General features: G+C 44.2%; 2 protein-coding genes across 4 annotated transcripts in view; both read left to right on the plus strand.

Annotated features, from left to right (window-relative positions):
• Nucleotides 1-895: 895 nt before the first annotated feature.
• Nucleotides 896-8013, plus strand: LOC105558772 (U1 small nuclear ribonucleoprotein 70 kDa). The gene is made up of 7 exons (XM_012006672.1): nt 896-1192; nt 1931-2113; nt 2230-2292; nt 2396-2477; nt 6279-6522; nt 6605-6942; nt 7028-8013. The coding sequence occupies exons 1-7, from the start codon at nt 1049-1051 to the stop codon at nt 7189-7191; spliced, it is 1218 nt and encodes a 405-aa protein (XP_011862062.1). The 5' UTR covers nt 896-1048; the 3' UTR covers nt 7192-8013.
• Nucleotides 8014-17429: 9416 nt separating this feature from the next.
• LOC105558773 (potassium voltage-gated channel protein Shaker) overlaps nt 17430-17987 on the plus strand; it is a 127310-nt gene continuing 126752 nt past the window's right edge. The window contains exon 1 of one of the 3 annotated variants that reach the window (XM_012006682.1): nt 17430-17632. In XM_012006682.1, coding sequence (XP_011862072.1) covers nt 17454-17632 — 179 coding nt within the window. In that variant the 5' untranslated portion in view covers nt 17430-17453. The remainder of the gene's footprint in view (nt 17633-17987) is intronic. The other 2 variants (XM_012006674.1, XM_012006673.1) reach the window with 2 other exon arrangements.

Here is a 17987-nt window from a genome sequence, read left to right on the forward strand (position 1 = left end):
TTTTTGTGTATTGTAACACAAAATATAGCCCTTTTAAAATCGTACAATTTTTGGCTGAAAGATTTTTCCGTATCTTCCATATTTTTCGAGATATTTCACCGGTCCGGTACTTTTTCCTCATCCTGTATATTTTTTCATATTATATCATGTTGGGTTATAAACAATTGTGGTTGTTATAAACAATTTATTATTTTACGGCTATATTAATTATATTAATGCAATATATGTATATTTTATTTAATTTTTTACTACAAATTTTAATATTACATATGTATCAATATATTTTTAACATGTTAGTAATTTAATAATTAATGACACTTGTATTTATCATACTGGTGAAATCCTTTCACTTAATTATTTCATTTTGATTATTAACACTATCATTGTTCATTAAATTTTTTTATTAAGCCCGCTGCAGACGACGCTATTTTTCCTGCTGGATTGCTCGCGATTTACTAAATTACTAGGAATCCTGAGTGCTGAGTGGTGCAACGATGTTAATTTATTAGATTGCAAACACCCCAGCAGGAAAAATAGCACCGTCTGTAGCGGACTTTAAATATTTGTTTCATCAGAGAGATCATCAAGGTTAGAAAGAGAAACTCTGATGCATTACAGAGTACATGAAACAAGGATGGATTATAACATACCAACTTTTCGACACTAAATATTTTATTTTTCACAGTTGGGAGCCCTGGGAAACTGTAGCCACAAAAGAGACGGAGAGCGCAGATATTTAGAGAGAGACACCGTCGAACTGAGCACACCATGTTATCCCTTCCACCATGAACTAAATCCATTTTCGAACACATCCACTGTGGTCTGGGTCTTCATGAAAGTAGGCACTAATACCTTCTGTTCGCACATGTAAATGCTGCTTAATAAACCTTGTTCCTCGTGGCGGCGCTAGCGGCGTGGATACCGACAAGATGATCGCCATCTTGTTGAGTGCGAGAGGATGTGGTTTCGGTCAATCCCGTTTATTTTACTTATTTAGTGAATAAATTTGACATATCTGCAGCACGGTAACTCGCGACATTTCGCCGACATGACGCAGTACCTACCGCCGAATTTGCTGGCGTTGTTCTCGCCACGCGAGCCGATTCAATATTTGCCGCCTGCGAGCAAACTGCCGCATGAGAAGAAGAACGGCGGCTACGCCGGCGTCGGGTGCTTCCTCAAGTGTTTCGAGGTAAGAGCGTGTATATGTACACTTCTTTCAGGGTCGTCTGGTCGATCGCATTTATCATGTCCATATATTCCTCTCTCAATCTATCTGCCGCGTGTTTACACATGCAGATTGTTTCCTTAGGTTGCGTATAGACTGATCGTTTTCCATTCATACGTGGCTTTTATTGGAACTTCCGTTCAAGTTCATTCAAGCCGATAACTCTAATCTGATAAGTCTTTTAAATATGGATCTTTGTTACTATGTATAATCTGTATTTCTTGAATTTCAGCTAAGTAATGTTTTTCGCGGTCAATTCGCTTTCTTAACATTTAAATGAGTGGAAAAATTAGAAAAATAAAGCAGGATGCAAATTTTCATGTCAGAATTGTTGACCAGCGTAATCGACACGCGTCGGGAGCCTGAGACAAATTATATATAATTCAACAAGTAATCAAAGGAGGCCAATTTTTACGATGATAAAAGTTGGCGATATAATATATATTTAAATCAGTGTTGTTACAATTGAAATATAAGACAGCGTTTTATGGAGATTAAATATAACACGAGCGAAATTATTAATTAGTTAAATATAATTCATTTCAAAACGTTATATCGTTAGGCATATAATGTCCCTCTCGATAATCGTAAATGTTATCCATTTATTCTTACTTTGCAAATTTTTATTCTTATCATTAAAATCTTGTCATTTGAGACAACATTTTGTCCCCGTTTCTCTATTAATAGAATCTTCTTTTGCAGGATCCCAAGGATACTCCACCACCTCTGCGTGTAGAGACTCGAGAAGAACGTATGGAACGTCGACGACGAGAACGCGCGGAACAGGTTGCATATAAATTGGAACAAGAAATTGCAGTATGGGATCCAGCTGGCATTTCCAACGTTACAGCAGACCCCTTCAAGACTCTGTTCGTAGCTCGAATTGTAAGTGTTATTTATGTAATGAGTACATAATTTATGCTATCACAGGGAATACATTAATGTATACTTACATATACTTAACTTATAATACTTAACATATATTTTTTCTCTTTTTACAGAATTATGACACCTCAGAATCCAAACTGAGAAGAGAATTTGAAGTATACGGACCGGTAAAAAAGGTACATATTTTTTTTCTGCAAAATAAGCCTTTCTATTCTTTTACAAGAATTTAATAAAAACAGTTAAGGTTCACGTTACTGAATTTTTCTGTTACTCTTGCAGATTGTGGTAACACATAATACAATTAATGGCAAGCCTAGGGGATATGCTTTCATTGAGTATGAGCATGAACGAGATATGCACTGTAAGTAGCAACAACTTAGAAAGGTAAAGAAAGAAAAAGAAATGTTACTCTTATCGCGAAGCTCAATGAGCCCCATATAGTCTGGAATTTCATCTTATTTAGCGTCACTTCCAGCTAGATATTACGGGGGCAGGGCTATAGTTAGGCTACTCATTTTCATTGGTACTTAAAGTAGACGGTACCGTTTGGGGAGGGGGGTCCCCGCCATACGCACACTCTCACGCAGGAATACCGTACTGTAAAATGCATAAATATGGTAAAAGCGAAACGAACGAACGAACAAACAAAAACAAACGACGTGAACGTTTATTGGCTGTCTTTGATTAATGCAGTTTTTATCTTGTTCTTGGTACAGCGTGGTGGCCGCTGCCGGCAACTAGTGCCGTTCACTATTCCATGCAAAATCCCTGAACCTGCCTGATAAGATAGGTTTGTATGTGTGGTAAGATCCAACATACAACAACGTTTGTTAGCGTCTACTTGCTTATCCTATTTATCGTGTCTGATTTTGTCGAGCAAACGCGCGGTTTCAATCGGACTATAACGGGCGTCCATGACGACACCCCCGCAGGACGCTCTTTTTACGGGATTTTCCAACCCGGGATTTTGATTATATACATATGTACATTTGGACGACGTTTTTTTTCTCTTAGAACGTGTCCCAGTAAAAGGACTTGATGGATTCGTGGATCTATGGATTCCCGGATTCATGTTGTTTTAACCGGCTCGTAGAACATCTACAGGTCGTGAAACTTACGGACATTTAGTATCTACGGATCCAAGAATCGCGTGAAAGTTAGCATTCTACATTGAAATTGATTGGTGGGCCTTTAGGATGAAGGTTCAGGGACACACATTACCCATTTATATTGAATACAATGAACATGTAGATCAGACTATTTTGTGCGCACATATCTCTCGTTTCGTAGACACGAATAGCAGGATATCTCGCAATTGACACAACCACTGTAATTCTGTGGCTTGAAGGTAGAAAAATTGGCATGTAAACAGGCGTTTATTTCTACCCTCATGTCGTAGAATGGCATTAATTCTACCACGATGTTAACATCCTAAAATGAATTTACATCCGGCGATACGTATCGTTGTACACTCACGTGCGTCTAGCCTACGCGCTTTTTCTAACAATTTTATCGTTAGGTGCATTTCGCATTTTTTTTTCTTTATTGGTTGTTACACGCGGCAAACATTTTTGCTGGTACGAAAGTGCCAGTAAAAAGCTAAAGGCTAGCTAAGACGGATTTGGACATTCCATCGCGAAATGTAGGGATTAAACTAATTCCCGAATAGCCGCGCTATGATCGACAATCGTTAAATACATAAAATATATATAATTTTCTCGATTTGGTAGACGTAGACACAGGATTTGCATGAAAGTCGAAGCTGGAAAGCGTAGTATAAAGTATGCGATAAGATCATTTGTCTGAATATACTTTAATATTATGGTTCAAGGATGTCCGATTTTTATCCGATATCTGCTGGGAAAAAGAAGTTGTTTACTATTTAACAGTCCTTGAACATATCAATTTCGATATAGAATACTAATTTCCTTTATCTCGGTATCGGTATCTCGCAATGTCACCTCTTGCTAAAAAATGTGAATCTCGGCTGGCGCGTACGCTGACGCAGCACTTGCGATTGTAGAATCGGTGGATCCTGATTTTTTTTTCCCGAATCGTCGAAATTGTAGACATCTGGCTTCCATTGATTCTAAAACTCGGATCCCGCGATATATCCGAGACCTCCGAGACTATCTAGAATACTGTAGGCTTTGATCTACAAAGCTGGATCTTTGGATCTACGATCGTGTAATATGCGACGCGGGAAATAAACGACCAATAAACGACACCTCTCTCTCTCTCTTTCTCTCTCTCTTTCTTTCTCTCTCTTTCTCTTTCTCTTTCTCGAGTCAGGGAGATATCGAATTAGTGGAGCGAACAGGCACACTTGCCTTTAACATTACGCTAAATGTAACTTACTGCTAGATCACTGTAACACGTATCATAAGTATAAACGAAAATGCGCACGGTTTGGCCGTAAGTAGAACGAAATGAAAGCGCACCAGGTAAACGCAATGTAAACCTCTTCGGAGATTGAACGAACGAACGAACGTATGAAGAACTGGGCATCTTCGCAATGAGTAGTCTCCTCGCGAGTCTCTTACGAGTTCATTTCACGATTAGACCGTACCTCTAAGCTTTGTGTTAACTTCCGTACGTAAGTAGCCGCGGTAGGTATTTTTTGTATTTGCTATACTTTTTTGGATCTTAAACAAGTAGTTTTAAGCTGCTTTAAAATCCGGAGCGTCACTCGCTTCCGATCGGCGCGCAGTTGCGGCTAAACGGCCTGCGACGCGTCCTCGTTTTACGTCGTAAAATGCAACTCGGGACACTAAAATCTCGCATCTTGAGAATCAAACGCTGCGTACCCTAGAACCGTCGAATGAAACGATATTTCCTAATGGGCCGAAACAGATCTTGATATACGTCACTCGACTTACAAACGTATGATTGTAGTATAGTTTTCACTTAAAGATCTAATTCTCAAATTTATACGAGAAAGCACACTCTCTGTCTCTCGATTAATTTCCAGCTCGTTTCAATTCTATTTCCTTTCACGGAGGTTGTTCCACGAATTTCGCGCGATATGGCGAAAATCTCGTCTTTTTTTTGCAATTCGCAGAAGTATGTGATATTTCACGCCGATATATCCGATATCAAATATTTCGTTTTCATTTTACCTGGTAAAACGACACACGCGGCGCGTGCTGGTAAGCGGATGTGCGCACGATCGGCCGCAGCTCGTATCATTGCCTCGTTCCCAACATCGTCCACAATGTTCAACAAATAATCGTAGTCTGATTGATCCTGCCGCGACAATTGTCGTCGGCGATTGAGATGGAGATATTTCCTCAGTACTTTAGCAAGTACCTCTTCTCGAGATCCCCCAGCGAGACGGTGTAATGTCATTATTGACTTGAGATTCGTGACTCTTTTCCTAGGGCTTATCGTTCTTTTCTTTCAAACGAGTGCGGTCCGCATTCGACTTTTATCCTGCAATGTTTGCGGACAAGTTTCAGTCGATTCTCTTCCTTTCTTCTTCTCACGATTTCCCCCTATTTGAATAGATGTCTAGAACGTTTCTTTGAGAAGAAGTCTGCGGAACCGACGATTCTCTTTGTGCGCTTTAATAATAAGCACAATTCGCGGATTGGAGCATTCACGTGTCAAAGAACTGTTTCATTCTAGAATTGAGGCCAACATTTATGGTCCTTGCAACTCACAGATTCTCGAAATCACGGATATAGACTAGAAATTTCATTAGTCCAGATAGTCCGCGAATCCGAGAATCTGTGTTGAGGCCAACATTTCAGTTGACCATTCGAGACTTTTTCCGAGGTTCCGTAGATCCGAAAATTATTGGACCACAGGATTCATGGTTCAATATCGGGGCATTTCTAGAAGCTATCTCTTCGAAACTCTCTGAGTCTTGGAATGTACATTCGAAGACCTGGTGGATTCGAGGATCAGTGGCATGGAGACGTTGCGAGAATCGTGGAATTTTTGCCTATGAATGAACGATTCTCAGATCCAGCAACGCCCGATTCTAATATCCAGACAATTTTAGGATCTTGATATCGGTCAATTCCAAGATCCGCAGGAATCATCCCATTGTTAGGTTTCTCGGAGTTCGCCCTTTCGTTGGGACGTAGACTTCGTAGACTAATCATTTAGGCGCATGGAATTCACTGGCGAACAGTAATTTCTGATCGGTATCTTTTAGCTGCATATAAGCATGCGGATGGTAAGAAAATAGACGGCCGCAGAGTATTAGTGGATGTCGAGCGGGCGAGAACGGTGAAGGGTTGGCTGCCTCGGAGACTCGGCGGCGGCTTAGGTGGTACTCGTAGAGGCGGTCCGGACGTTAACATCAAACATTCAGGACGGGAAGATAACGAGAGGGAGCGGGAGCGATATCGCTTGGAACGTGAGAGAGAAACCACGGGACGTGGTCTGGATAGAGACAGGTGAGTAGAAAGGAGTGAAATAATGATTAATAAGATGTAAGAGAGATCTATCTGTAAAACTTGAACGCTAATCGTGTTTCAGAGATCGCGACCGTTTGGACAGGGAACGTCGCAGGTCGCGCGATCGTAAGCGAAGGACTCGGAGCAGATCGCGTGAACGCAGACGCAGGCGAAGCCGCGACCGCCTGCCCGATCCCGATATCGAGGAGATTGAACGTCCACGCGACAGGAGGGAACGTGATCGCGACCGTGATCGGGATCGCAAAAGGCGACGGTCGCGTAGCAACGATCGTGATCGCGAGAGGGATCGTAAACGGGACAAGCGGGAGCGGGATCGTGACCGTAGGGACAGAAAGGATCGCGGCGATCGTCAGGACGAGGATACGAAAGAGATTCGCATTAAGGAAGAGCCGTTGGATGGTAAGCTTGATGGGGAGATAAGTCACGACTCCTTTTAAAAAGGTCAACGAAAGAACGAACATGCGAGTGTTAAATTATCTTTCAGATTATCCAGACTACAGCAATACATTTGCGACGTCGGGCTCGTACTTCACCGCAGTCAAGTACGAAGACGATAACGATCAGGAAGTGGAGGAGAAATACCGGATTCCGGAGGGTCGTCCCGACCCGCCTCCATATAACAATTACGATTCCGTACAAGATTATTAATCTCGAGCACACATTTCTATCGTACGAGTATCCCTTTTTTCACGATAAGCCATCGTCGCCTTATTTTATCGTTGTATTGTCTTTACTGCTAGCACAATACTGGCGAATTAGCTCTTTATAGGAGCGAATCAAGCTGAGCGTTCTTCAATTATAATAAATAATTTGGTCAACTACGATGTCGTAAAACAGGTACAGGTAATTCTGTAAAATATTTAATTTCCATAGAACTGCTAAAATACGAGTACGTCAAATAAAAAACATTACATTATGATAAGAAACAAAAGATATGAATTTACATTTAGCAAATTAAATTCTGACATAAAAGATCGTTGAAAAAGATTTGACACATTGCTATATGTGACATGATATAAAAACTGGTAAATGATGTACAAATCGCTTTCTCGTTTTAATAACATTGAGTTATTATAATGGAATTTACCAGAATTAATTATATACATATATATATATATATATATGCAATTATTTATGCAAATTTAAAGTACTCACGCATCTTTTTCCTCCCTCTTTTTTGTACCTGTCACTGATAAAGTTCTATCTACAATATAAAGAAATCTTCGACATCATTAATGAATTAAAGTGTAACTAATAAATTGTAGCAGATCATGTGAAGCCTCATGATCAAATTCATAATTGATTGAATACCATGTACTATATGTTGTTCAATAAAACATGTAATTTAAGTATCGGTCTCGTCTACATGTATACGTAACTGCGCGTGCGAAACACACACAAAATTTGACTTATGACTGCTACATGTATATTTATATGTCGAGTAAAATAAAATATGAAATTAACTTGTTACACACATGTCCTGTTTTTCGTCCTGCGTGTCAAATTGTGTCCGGGTATTAATTCTCTAGCTCGAAATAAAGACTTTCGAGCGTAATGTAGAGCGGAGGATAATGTCGGGTCGCGAAATGAAACGCAATCTTGATTTTATACATTGCTCTGCAATTCTGCCAATCGATTCGTACGAGTTTGATCGCTTGATATGCCAGAACGCCACGCGAGCGTCAAACGATTTCGCAAGCGAAACAAAAGTGCGATCGATTAACGCGGTTTAAAGTAAACGAATAAAATGGTAATGAGGAAATAAAAACGTTTGTTCTCCTATTTTCTCTCAAATATGATTTTTAATCGAAAATCCTTGACTAAGTTGTCACCGTACATGAATTATTTAATAACTCAATTAAATATTTTTTTAATTACAAATGTACACTGAAACATTTTTATTTTACACGTAACGGGATGATTTTTTCAGCTCGCTTATTTTTGATACTTTGAGTATTTCTAAGTCTATTGATTTCCAATGTCCGATAACAATATGCTAAATTTAAGAGATTATAATATGTAATTTATAAGTGACGGCCTTTTCTTATTACATAAAAGGCCATGTAACACCATTTTTTCAACTAATACCTATTGCGAATTTTTTATCGCGATATTCCTACTAACTGCCCGATATGTACATTAGAGATTGCCTTCCGGAAATTGCAATCTCTTTCCCTTCCCTCTCTCATTCCCACCTTTTCGTGCACCTGTCCAAACTGCACCATGATCCATCGCGTTTGTAATTTTTAAAAATTTGCGAGAGCGAATTGCTCGATCCTGCAATATACGAGAACCTTTTTTTAATCTTTTTCATTATTCTCAGCAGAATTTCCATCATGTGGATCGTATAGAAAATCTTTTTTTATAAAGCGAGTCTACTTGAACTTGTATATCTATGAGGAAGATTTGGGAGCTAAGTAATGACAGAATACAGTAAAACAGAAAAATTTGCATCGTAAAAGTAGATTAATTCGATAACTAATTCCGACAGTAAAGAACTATATTTAAGTATACTCACGGAGAAAGGTACTCGTTTTACAAGCATTTTTACGGTTGATACCCAATTTTTCTACAAAATATCTGCTTCCCCGTTCTGATGGAATGTTTCGGAGAGATAGCTCGAGATAGTCTCGATGATCCCTGGAGATTCTCTGGGTTGATGTTTAGTATTCCGGCAGCGGAAACGATACCTATAGAGCAACGTGTAAGTTGATACAACGCATCCCGCTGATAGAGTTAGCCGAATGGACGAACGGATAGCAAGGTAACAGGGTACGAGGCAGATAGCAAATATATTATGTGCATGTAGAATGTTATAAAGTCTGTACGCACACTTTCGCGCTTTCTATTTTCTTGAAATTTGTATTTATAATGTGCAAAGTGAAGTAAAAATCGATATCAAGCATGCGGGATATTTATAATCCTTTATCTAACGTGTATTATCCCGGGGAAATCTTCTAAGATGTGTCTTTATCATATAACACGTAAGATCGTTTATAATAAAACAAATGAATTTGCTCATTTATCACCATTTTGTCTCGGATACTAGTCAAAGTAAGACGTACGATTATTTGCGCCCGCGCGATTAATTATAATTGAGTAATCGATTAGTACGTATGATGAAGTGTCTGTCACGACCATTCAACAAGCAAGTATTTTTCGGGTCGAACGGATAGTAGGTATTATTTATGGAAAACTGCTAGAGGCAGATTTCGGTAAAATTGGAAAAACGACTTATCTTCGATTTATTATAATTAACAAGTTCAATTGTTTATTGTAACTAATTTGCAAACTTGATAATTTTTATTATAAAGTATATTTATTAATTCAATCTTTCAATTTCACAGCAGCCCCGAATCGTATACTCGAGTGATACAGTAATTTTTGCCGACTCAACTAGAATACAAACCTTAAAGATTATTACACACGTACGTTATCTCAAAATTCGACTGTTGCGTCGCTTTCTCGAACTAAAGATGAAAAATTTAGTATTTCTCAAGATAAGCTTCATTCAACTTCCATGATTCGCGACGTTGCAAATAACATTGTGACTCTTAAGATTTATCTTGACTATTTCATGCCTCAAGACATAGTTTCAGCTGAGTTTCTTGGCAGAAACGCGACGGTGTCAGTGTCAGCCATGTCGAATTATACGACAGGATCGTGCGGCATATTAGTAATAACTCGTTGTCTTCATGTATTATGTATCGTAGTGAACAAATTTACGACAGCGGTAAAGAAGGGGAAGGTGTGTGTGTGTGTGTGTGTGTGCGCGCGAGTCAGAGACGGGGAGAGAAATAGAGAGATTGATTGATTGATTTTTATTAGCTTTCTCAACTATTTGTAATATACATTAATTTACTTCTTCTTCTTCTGGTACTTTGAGCATTTGGTTTTTTATTTCATCTTCGGTAGGCTGCTAACCCTTGCCGAAGAAAACCTCCAAGCATAAAAGGACATGTGTGGCAGAGTACTCTCGGTGGTTACCATTTCTCTTCGGGAAATTCTAAAAAAACGGCGCCATACTCGCCCCACCATTAGTTTACATTCTTTATAATATACTCTTTCAACATTTGTTTAAACGGTTCGATTTTCTCGTAAAACTTGAAAGAAGGAAAAGGAGAGAGAGAGAGAGAGAGAGAGAGAGAGAGAGAGAGAGAGAGAGAGAGAGAGAGAGAGAGAGAGAGAGAGAGAGAATAAAAGATTTGAATAGTGTTTCCAGCGGGCACACAAAAATTATCACTGTAGGATCAAGTTTGGCGATATTTAGTCCGGAAAAGGCAAATAATAAATTTCAGAGATTTTCCCTCCAGTTATCGAAACTCGAGTCATTCGGGACTCTTCTCCCTCGTATTCTTTCATATACAATCGGTCATTTACGGCCGCTCTCGCATATACGATTTTTTTCAGCTTTTCCGCGTGGCGAAGAATGGCAGGGTCACGAGGGCATATAACGGAGCGTGTACGACGACCAGCAGCGTGGTGTTGCGCCGAGGGGATGGAGCGGAGGGTGGAGGTGAGTGGGCGGGAAAGGAAGGTTCTCGCGCCGGGAAGGGACGGCGAGAGGTAAGCGATGAAGCTGGGGGATAGGGAGAGAGGGTGAACCGGCAGTCCGGCAGGTAGCTGAAGGGTGGAGGGCGCGATGTGGGCGACTGGCGCGCTCTCGACCGTGGGGGGGGGGAGGGTGGCGCGCACAGGAGGAGGTGGCAGGCTCTGCTCTGGTGCGTCAGAGCCTGCAGTGAGCCCGGCAGTGAGGCGAAACGTTGGGCTCCGCGCGGGAGTCTCGTGGCCGCCCGTTTCTCTCGAGGGTCGGGGTGCCTTTTCCCCACGAACCATAATTTACACGCCACACCACGCTACCCCCCCTCGCCGCCACCACCGTCGCCGCCGCCGTCGCCGCCGCCATCAGCCCCCTGTTTTCCCGTCCGCCCGAGCCCTGTCCTCTGAGCACCCCTCGCCGGTTTGTCGCGTCGCGAAATTTCACGCGTTTCCGCGAGGCTGTTTGTGATAAAAAAGGAAGCGCGCCGGCACGCATGCACGACTTCCGGTAGGCAGCCCTCCCGAGATGGTCTCGGCTGTAGAAGTCTCGTGGTTAGATCGCGCGGTAGCCACGGGGGCGAAATTGGCAACACGCCGCTTCGCCCGTGTTCCTCCGCGGCGAGAGCGTCGCCTCGCGGGGGTGCGGACACCCCGTGGATGGCACGCGCTGGATGCTGCGAAACCGGCCGGAAGACTTTAACGCTCCGATCGAGCGTCGGGCGATGCCGGTTGTAATTCGAGATCGTTGATGATCATAAATAATGCTCGTTTCCTTTCGTCGGAGTATCGTTCACTTTTGCGGATTCAAGGTTCTAAGAGAGTGCGTGATTTTCCAACCATTTTTTTTCAGATCTCTACGCGAACGTCGCGTAGTGCAAAAGTTCTAGGTCCGAACGTTGCATTTAGGATATCGTTGTCGAGCGAAGTGTCGCATTCTCGAACGGCGATTCTACCGACGACTGTCGAAATCATGTGGAATATTTCTTTTGATTCGCTGGCCGGGAATCGAGAGACAGCGTCGTCGTTATTACCGCATAGATATGTCACGAGACACGGTGGTGTCTCGCGCCAAGTATAAGCGCGGCTAGAACCGCGCGCGCTAGACCGGCCGTGTAGTTTACGCGAGTACGCGGGTTGACAGGCCCGCAGATTTTCGGATCTCAATAAAAGTGTCTCTATTTTTCTCCCACGTGCCCCCCCCATGAGTGTTTACGTATACACGCGTGCGGAATAACAAGTTTAATTACTTGTTTCGCACCTGCCGGGATGCCGCGAGGATCACGCGAGGCCGAATGAGAACTGTCGCGGCGGATCTTCCTGGGATTCGGGATACAAAGGTCGAATGCGCGAGGGATGAACGATTTGAAATTCTTGATCCGATGCCGGATCACTCAATGCTCGGTGTCGTTGAAGGGTCTTCTCGAAAAAGGAATTGAAAGTCTGCGGGAGGAGCGTAGTGTCTTCGAGGTCGAAAGTTCACGAGGACTGCGACTGCGGCTGCTCGTACGCGTGACTGATCCCCGATGATCTCTGACGTTGACAGTTTATCTAATTTTAATTGTTCAATTATGTCGAGCGTTCAAAGTTTATCCGTGCGTGCATTTTGCTCACGTTCTATTTATTTGAAATCGAAGGCTCGAGCGACAGTGTCGTTATTTGAGACTTGCAATTCGTCCGGTTGCAGTTTTATCGAAATTTTAGTTTTAACTCGATCGTCATTAAGTGAATTGCATTAGTCGCTCGCACGACTGCAACGTGTCCGCTCTAAACAGCTTAATATCTTGAAACAGATTAATTCCAGTCGGACACAACGAATTTCTCGCGAGCTTTCACCGAGCCGCCGCGGGCTCGGTGCAAGCCCCAAGTTTAGGTGTCGGCGGGTCTGTCGCGCAAATATAGCTAGGCAGCGCATTAAGAATTCACGAGAGATTTGTCTAATTTTAGATTTTTTTATCGCGCGCGACCATGTCCCAGTTCGGTTTCGCCGACGGTGTTTTTAATTCACGTGTCCTAATCCGCGGCCGAATAGCGTATCGACGAGACGATCGATCGATCGCTACGGGCGAAGCACGTCTGCCAGAAGCGCTAGACCTTATGGGGTAGCGTGGGCTCGATGCGGAGGGATGCCGCGTGTGTTTCCCTTGTCCGCGAGCTCTCTCACGCACCGCCAATGCGGCTGAGATCGCGCGATCCCATTGGCTGCTCCCGTGCCGTGGTGTCGGCGATGGGTACGTCCAGGTTCGACGCTCGTGCTCGACCGAGGTGTGCGCGCGTAGATTCTCGCGTTTCCCTGCGAGTAGCGTTCAACCAGTTGGGCCAGGCGGGCGATCGCGGCAGGAGGAAGCGCGGGATCCGTTCGGGACGCCTTATCGGGGGGGGGGGGGGGGGGTATCAGCCCGACTGCCTGTCGGATTATTGTCGCGGTATCGACGGCGCTGACAGTTCGATTTGCGTACAGCCTATATATATATTTTTTCTTACTTGGCGCGCGAGTGTGTGAACGAAACAGTGGGGGAGTTCGGCGACTTGTAAATTCGTAAAAATCGCGGGCAGCGACGTTAGGGATTCGCAGAGATTTCAAATGTCCGCGAAGAGATGTCTCGAAAGTACGTCGTCGTGACGAGGTGTCCCGGGGACAGCGTACGGGAATCGAAACACCACGGGACTTGTAATACTCGAGGAATTTACACTCTTTTAAAACCTCTCGGCACGTCGATCGAACGGTGCTGTAGCGTAACGATTTCTGGATCTGTAAACAACTTTGTCAGGCGGTATGTCTGCATTAATGTACGAATCTTTCTCAGATCCGCGGACCGATGTGATCATCAACGATTAGACGATGCGATTTAGTCATTTTAACAAGTGAAACCAGCAATCGCGGCGAACAAAAGGTCACAATTAACCCGTTGTTATTCGGCACTGCGCCAGATTGTCGACCCGCCAAGGCCGCTTCTTTTCAAAATTAATACCATATCTCACAAGTCGTGCGTACGTGCCGGTCTCGTGCTGCGTCTGGCTCCTGGCCAGCAGACGGAAGGATGTGCGAATTCGAGAGGGGCGATTAGGAAAGGACGAGGGTGGACCGGGGAGTGAAAATAGTGTCTCGTCAATGAGAGAGGAAGAGGAAGGGCGATTCGTGGTTAATGTATCGTGCGACGTGATCGTTTTGCGGTTGTGCGTAGCGAGATGCGACTCGGCGCCGGGCGTTATCACGCCAGCTGAGGGAGAAGCGTGTCCCTCGGTCGCCCGCGGCGCGAGGACGACGGGCCCTCGCGCCCTTCGGCCACGTTCCGAAAGCGAGCGAAAGTGCGGTGTGCGATACTCGTTCGAACGCCGTCGTCGACTGCACCTGCAGGGGTGCATTGATCCGGCGGTGAGGTGAGAAAGGGGGCGGCAAAGGACGGGGGAGAAGGGCGACCGAGTCGCAGCGGCATCCTGGAATTTGCGCAGGACGATCGTGAAAATGCCGGGCCGTGCCGGATTTATACTCCTTTTCTCGAATTGGTTCTCTCCCGTGCGACTCGTGCGCGCTATGCTACCTTTGCATACGCAGTCCCGTTACGACACCGTCGCTCGACGCTGACGCGACTTCGACAGGCGGTAATGCGATCCTCGCGACAGGTGCGGAAAAATGTTTGACGAGTGTCTGAGATTTAATGAGTCTCACGTTAATGCCCGCTTTGAGAAGCGACACCTTCTCTCATTGGCAAAGTCATTGCAGCTGCCTCGTAAAACCGTGTAAATACAATTGAGATGAGATTATCCAATAATTGTCCAAGATCTCGATTGTGGATTCGGAGTTGTTCGTCGCTTTTCTAAAAGCTCGCTCCGATCGGCTATTTTACACGAGAATCTTCTCAACGCGAAGCAAGGTCGTGATAAACTTCTACCCTTTAAATCATCAAACACATTACTTCCGCATTATATCTCAATGGTCAATTTATCGCACTCCTTACACTAGAGTTCTCCCATATTTCCCTCTATATGTGTGTGTGTGTGTGTGTGGTTAGCTCGGTCTTTTCTTTGTACGCGGTCTCTCACCATCCCAGACGCGAAAGTTTGCCACAGCCGCGTCGCCGGTTGGCGGAGCTGGGCGAAAAATATGTCTCTGGTAACGAAAGGCGTTTAGCGGCGCGACTTATCTCTAACCGGAGCCTCGGCCATTACCACGCCAATTTCCAGATATTTTTAAGGGGATCGATAGTGGACTGTTTGCGGTTCTTATGCATCTGGCACACGCGCGCCGGCCAACATGCAAGCGCCATGGGCATTTTTTTTTCATCTTCCTACCCCTTTGAAGCGTCCGACCCTTTGAAGCACGCCTCTTTAACTGCTTAGAGTCTATGGAAAATACGTTACTACTACCGTGTCCATTAGAAGTCGCGTGTGCATTTGAACTCGCGGCAGTCGATTAGCTATATAGATTTTTACCTTTTTTTTTCCATAAGCTTGGAGTAATCTTGTACTCGAGAAACTTTTTGCCAATTATTGGACTTGCGTTCTCTATTCAACGCCCGCCGTATCGTACGCAATCATCATTAGGTATTCTTTAGGGATAACACTTGTACCTTGTCACCGTGATACGGTTATATCTTGAGTAATCTAATGCTGATTGTAAGCGGTTTACAGATCTCGGAAATCGTCCTATGAATCTTCTTTTCATCGGGCGGCTGGCGCGTAATGTTTTCTGTGAGGGTGGCAGTAATTCCATTTTTTCCCCTCCGTCGCAACTGTTTTTTCCGGCTTAGCCTCGTTCTTCAGCGATAGCACCTTTATTAATAGCGCGTCGCGCAACAGGAACTGAGCGTCCCGTGTCGTTGAATAAATATTTATTTTTCGCACTTCGCGCGGCCTTTTAACAAATGACTGATAAGCTCGCCGATTCGAATTATTTTGGAAAAGAGATCTATTTACAAGTATCGCGTATTTTTAATAAGCAACACGAATTTTCCATCAAAAACCGAAAATTGCTTCGTAGCCTCGAAATGTCGCGCTTAATATGTATTTGCCGAATGATCTAATCGATTGTAGAAAAAGTGAAAAGTCATTTTGTATAAAATAAAATACTTGAGATTGTTTCGTCATTATATTACAGTCCGTTGTATAGCAGAATATACATATTTATGGGGCTTTATTTAGAAAGGGACCCTCTTACAATCCTCTTCCGCTTTAAAATGATAGGAAAAATTTTCCGTCTTTTCGCGAGAAGGGAAAAAAAATTAGATTTCGCTTTTAACAGTCGCGCGAGTCTTCTCGAGATTGGACTCTTATTTTCACGATGCTCTCTCATTTAATCTTTACGCGAACGGTTTAAAAAGGAGACGCCGCAGCTGGGAGGTTGGACTTTCATTTCAATTAAAAATTTAGCATTGAGAAGGAAATGCTATTGTAATGTATCATAATAATTTTTAACAGCTGCTAAAATACTACTTTGCCGCGCTCTACTTGTAAGCAGCACAATGATTTTCCAAAGTGGGCGACGCTGAAAATAATTGCTTAGACATCTAGAAACAAATAGAATAAAACGTAAAACTTTTGGAAGAGAACTTTTATTAAATATTGCATTAAGGTGAGCACGTGACGCATTGTTTCGTAGCACATGGTTGATCGTGAGCCGATCGATCAATGTTTAATCTCAAAGAGAACCAATTCCATGATCACGCGAAAGAATTTCAAACAAGTTGTACTCTTTCTCCGCGAAGTTGGACGGATCTTGATCCACCGCCGTTCGCCAAGTTCCTTCGTTCAACCAGTGGTCTAACGTTCGTCAGAAGGAAGAAAAAACATCGAAGAATAGCTCGTCGAGAGATTCCGCAGAGACGACAGTGACGTGGTGAACGTCGCCGCGGGCTCGAGCGTCAGGCGCGAGAGACGCGAGTGCGAGTGCACAAGCCAGGACGGTGGTGGTGTCCGGGCGAGGGGTGCGGGGCCGGCAAAGCCTTGTGACGAAACGAAGGATTAGATGGTGGAGGTGCTCGGAGGCCGGGCTAGGGAGCCTACGGGGCCACGCAGGGCACCTCGCACCTACCCAGGGCCAGTGCAGCTGCAGGTGCGCCGTGTGGGCCCCCGCGAGGACGTAAAGGTCACCTCCGTGGCCGAGCAGCTCTGGGAAGACCCGAAGGATCGCCGAATTTGTGTTCCCGAGCCGAAGAGGGCCTCTCAAGAGGGCCAGGCACGTCCCAAGCTCATCGCGCGACACGCACAAGGCGCGAAGAGCGAGGAACCCCCGTCGGAAGGGATCGATCCGACGGGACTGGACGAAAAGAAGGAGGAGGACGTTGGTCCGAGTGGACGGCCGTTCGCGGCCAGATTTGAGCACAAGTCGGAGCCCGGATCGGGCTCCCGCGTAAGAAGCGAGACTGGCGAGCGCGATGTGGCAGAGCGGCGGCATGGGCACCCATGCGGCCAACAACCCATGGATGAAATTAATGGGCATCGTCCACAAGGAGCGGAGGCATCACGACTCTGGGTCCACCGCCGCCGCCGCCGCCGCCGCTTCTGGGGTGCAGGGTTCAGCGACCACCGGCAGCAACGATCGGACGCTCAATCAGTGAGTTGAACAAATCTCCTCTTGTACCTTTTATTTTACTAATTATCCGTACTTAAACATATATCTATGTGTGCGCAAGGGTAGAGTTGAAATTATTCATACGCGGATGAAATGTTACTGAGCGCTGCATAAAGCTGAAATTACGTATTGACAATATACCAGGATGATTCGCCGTCGAATCTTATCACTCGTAGCGCCGTAGAAATGACGAGGCGAACGAAACGATCGAAACTCGATAAGTTTGATTCGCTCGTTGAAGGGTCGACAAAAGCAAACATCGTTGAGAAAGAAGGAAAGCAGTGGATCTCTGCGCAGGGATCGAGTTATAGACACGCTCATTTCCTGTCATCCTCGA

Source organism: Vollenhovia emeryi, unplaced genomic scaffold (genome assembly GCF_000949405.1).
Source record: "Vollenhovia emeryi isolate VEMERY1.0 unplaced genomic scaffold, V.emery_V1.0 DF939313.1, whole genome shotgun sequence".
NCBI lineage: Eukaryota > Metazoa > Arthropoda > Insecta > Hymenoptera > Formicidae > Vollenhovia > Vollenhovia emeryi.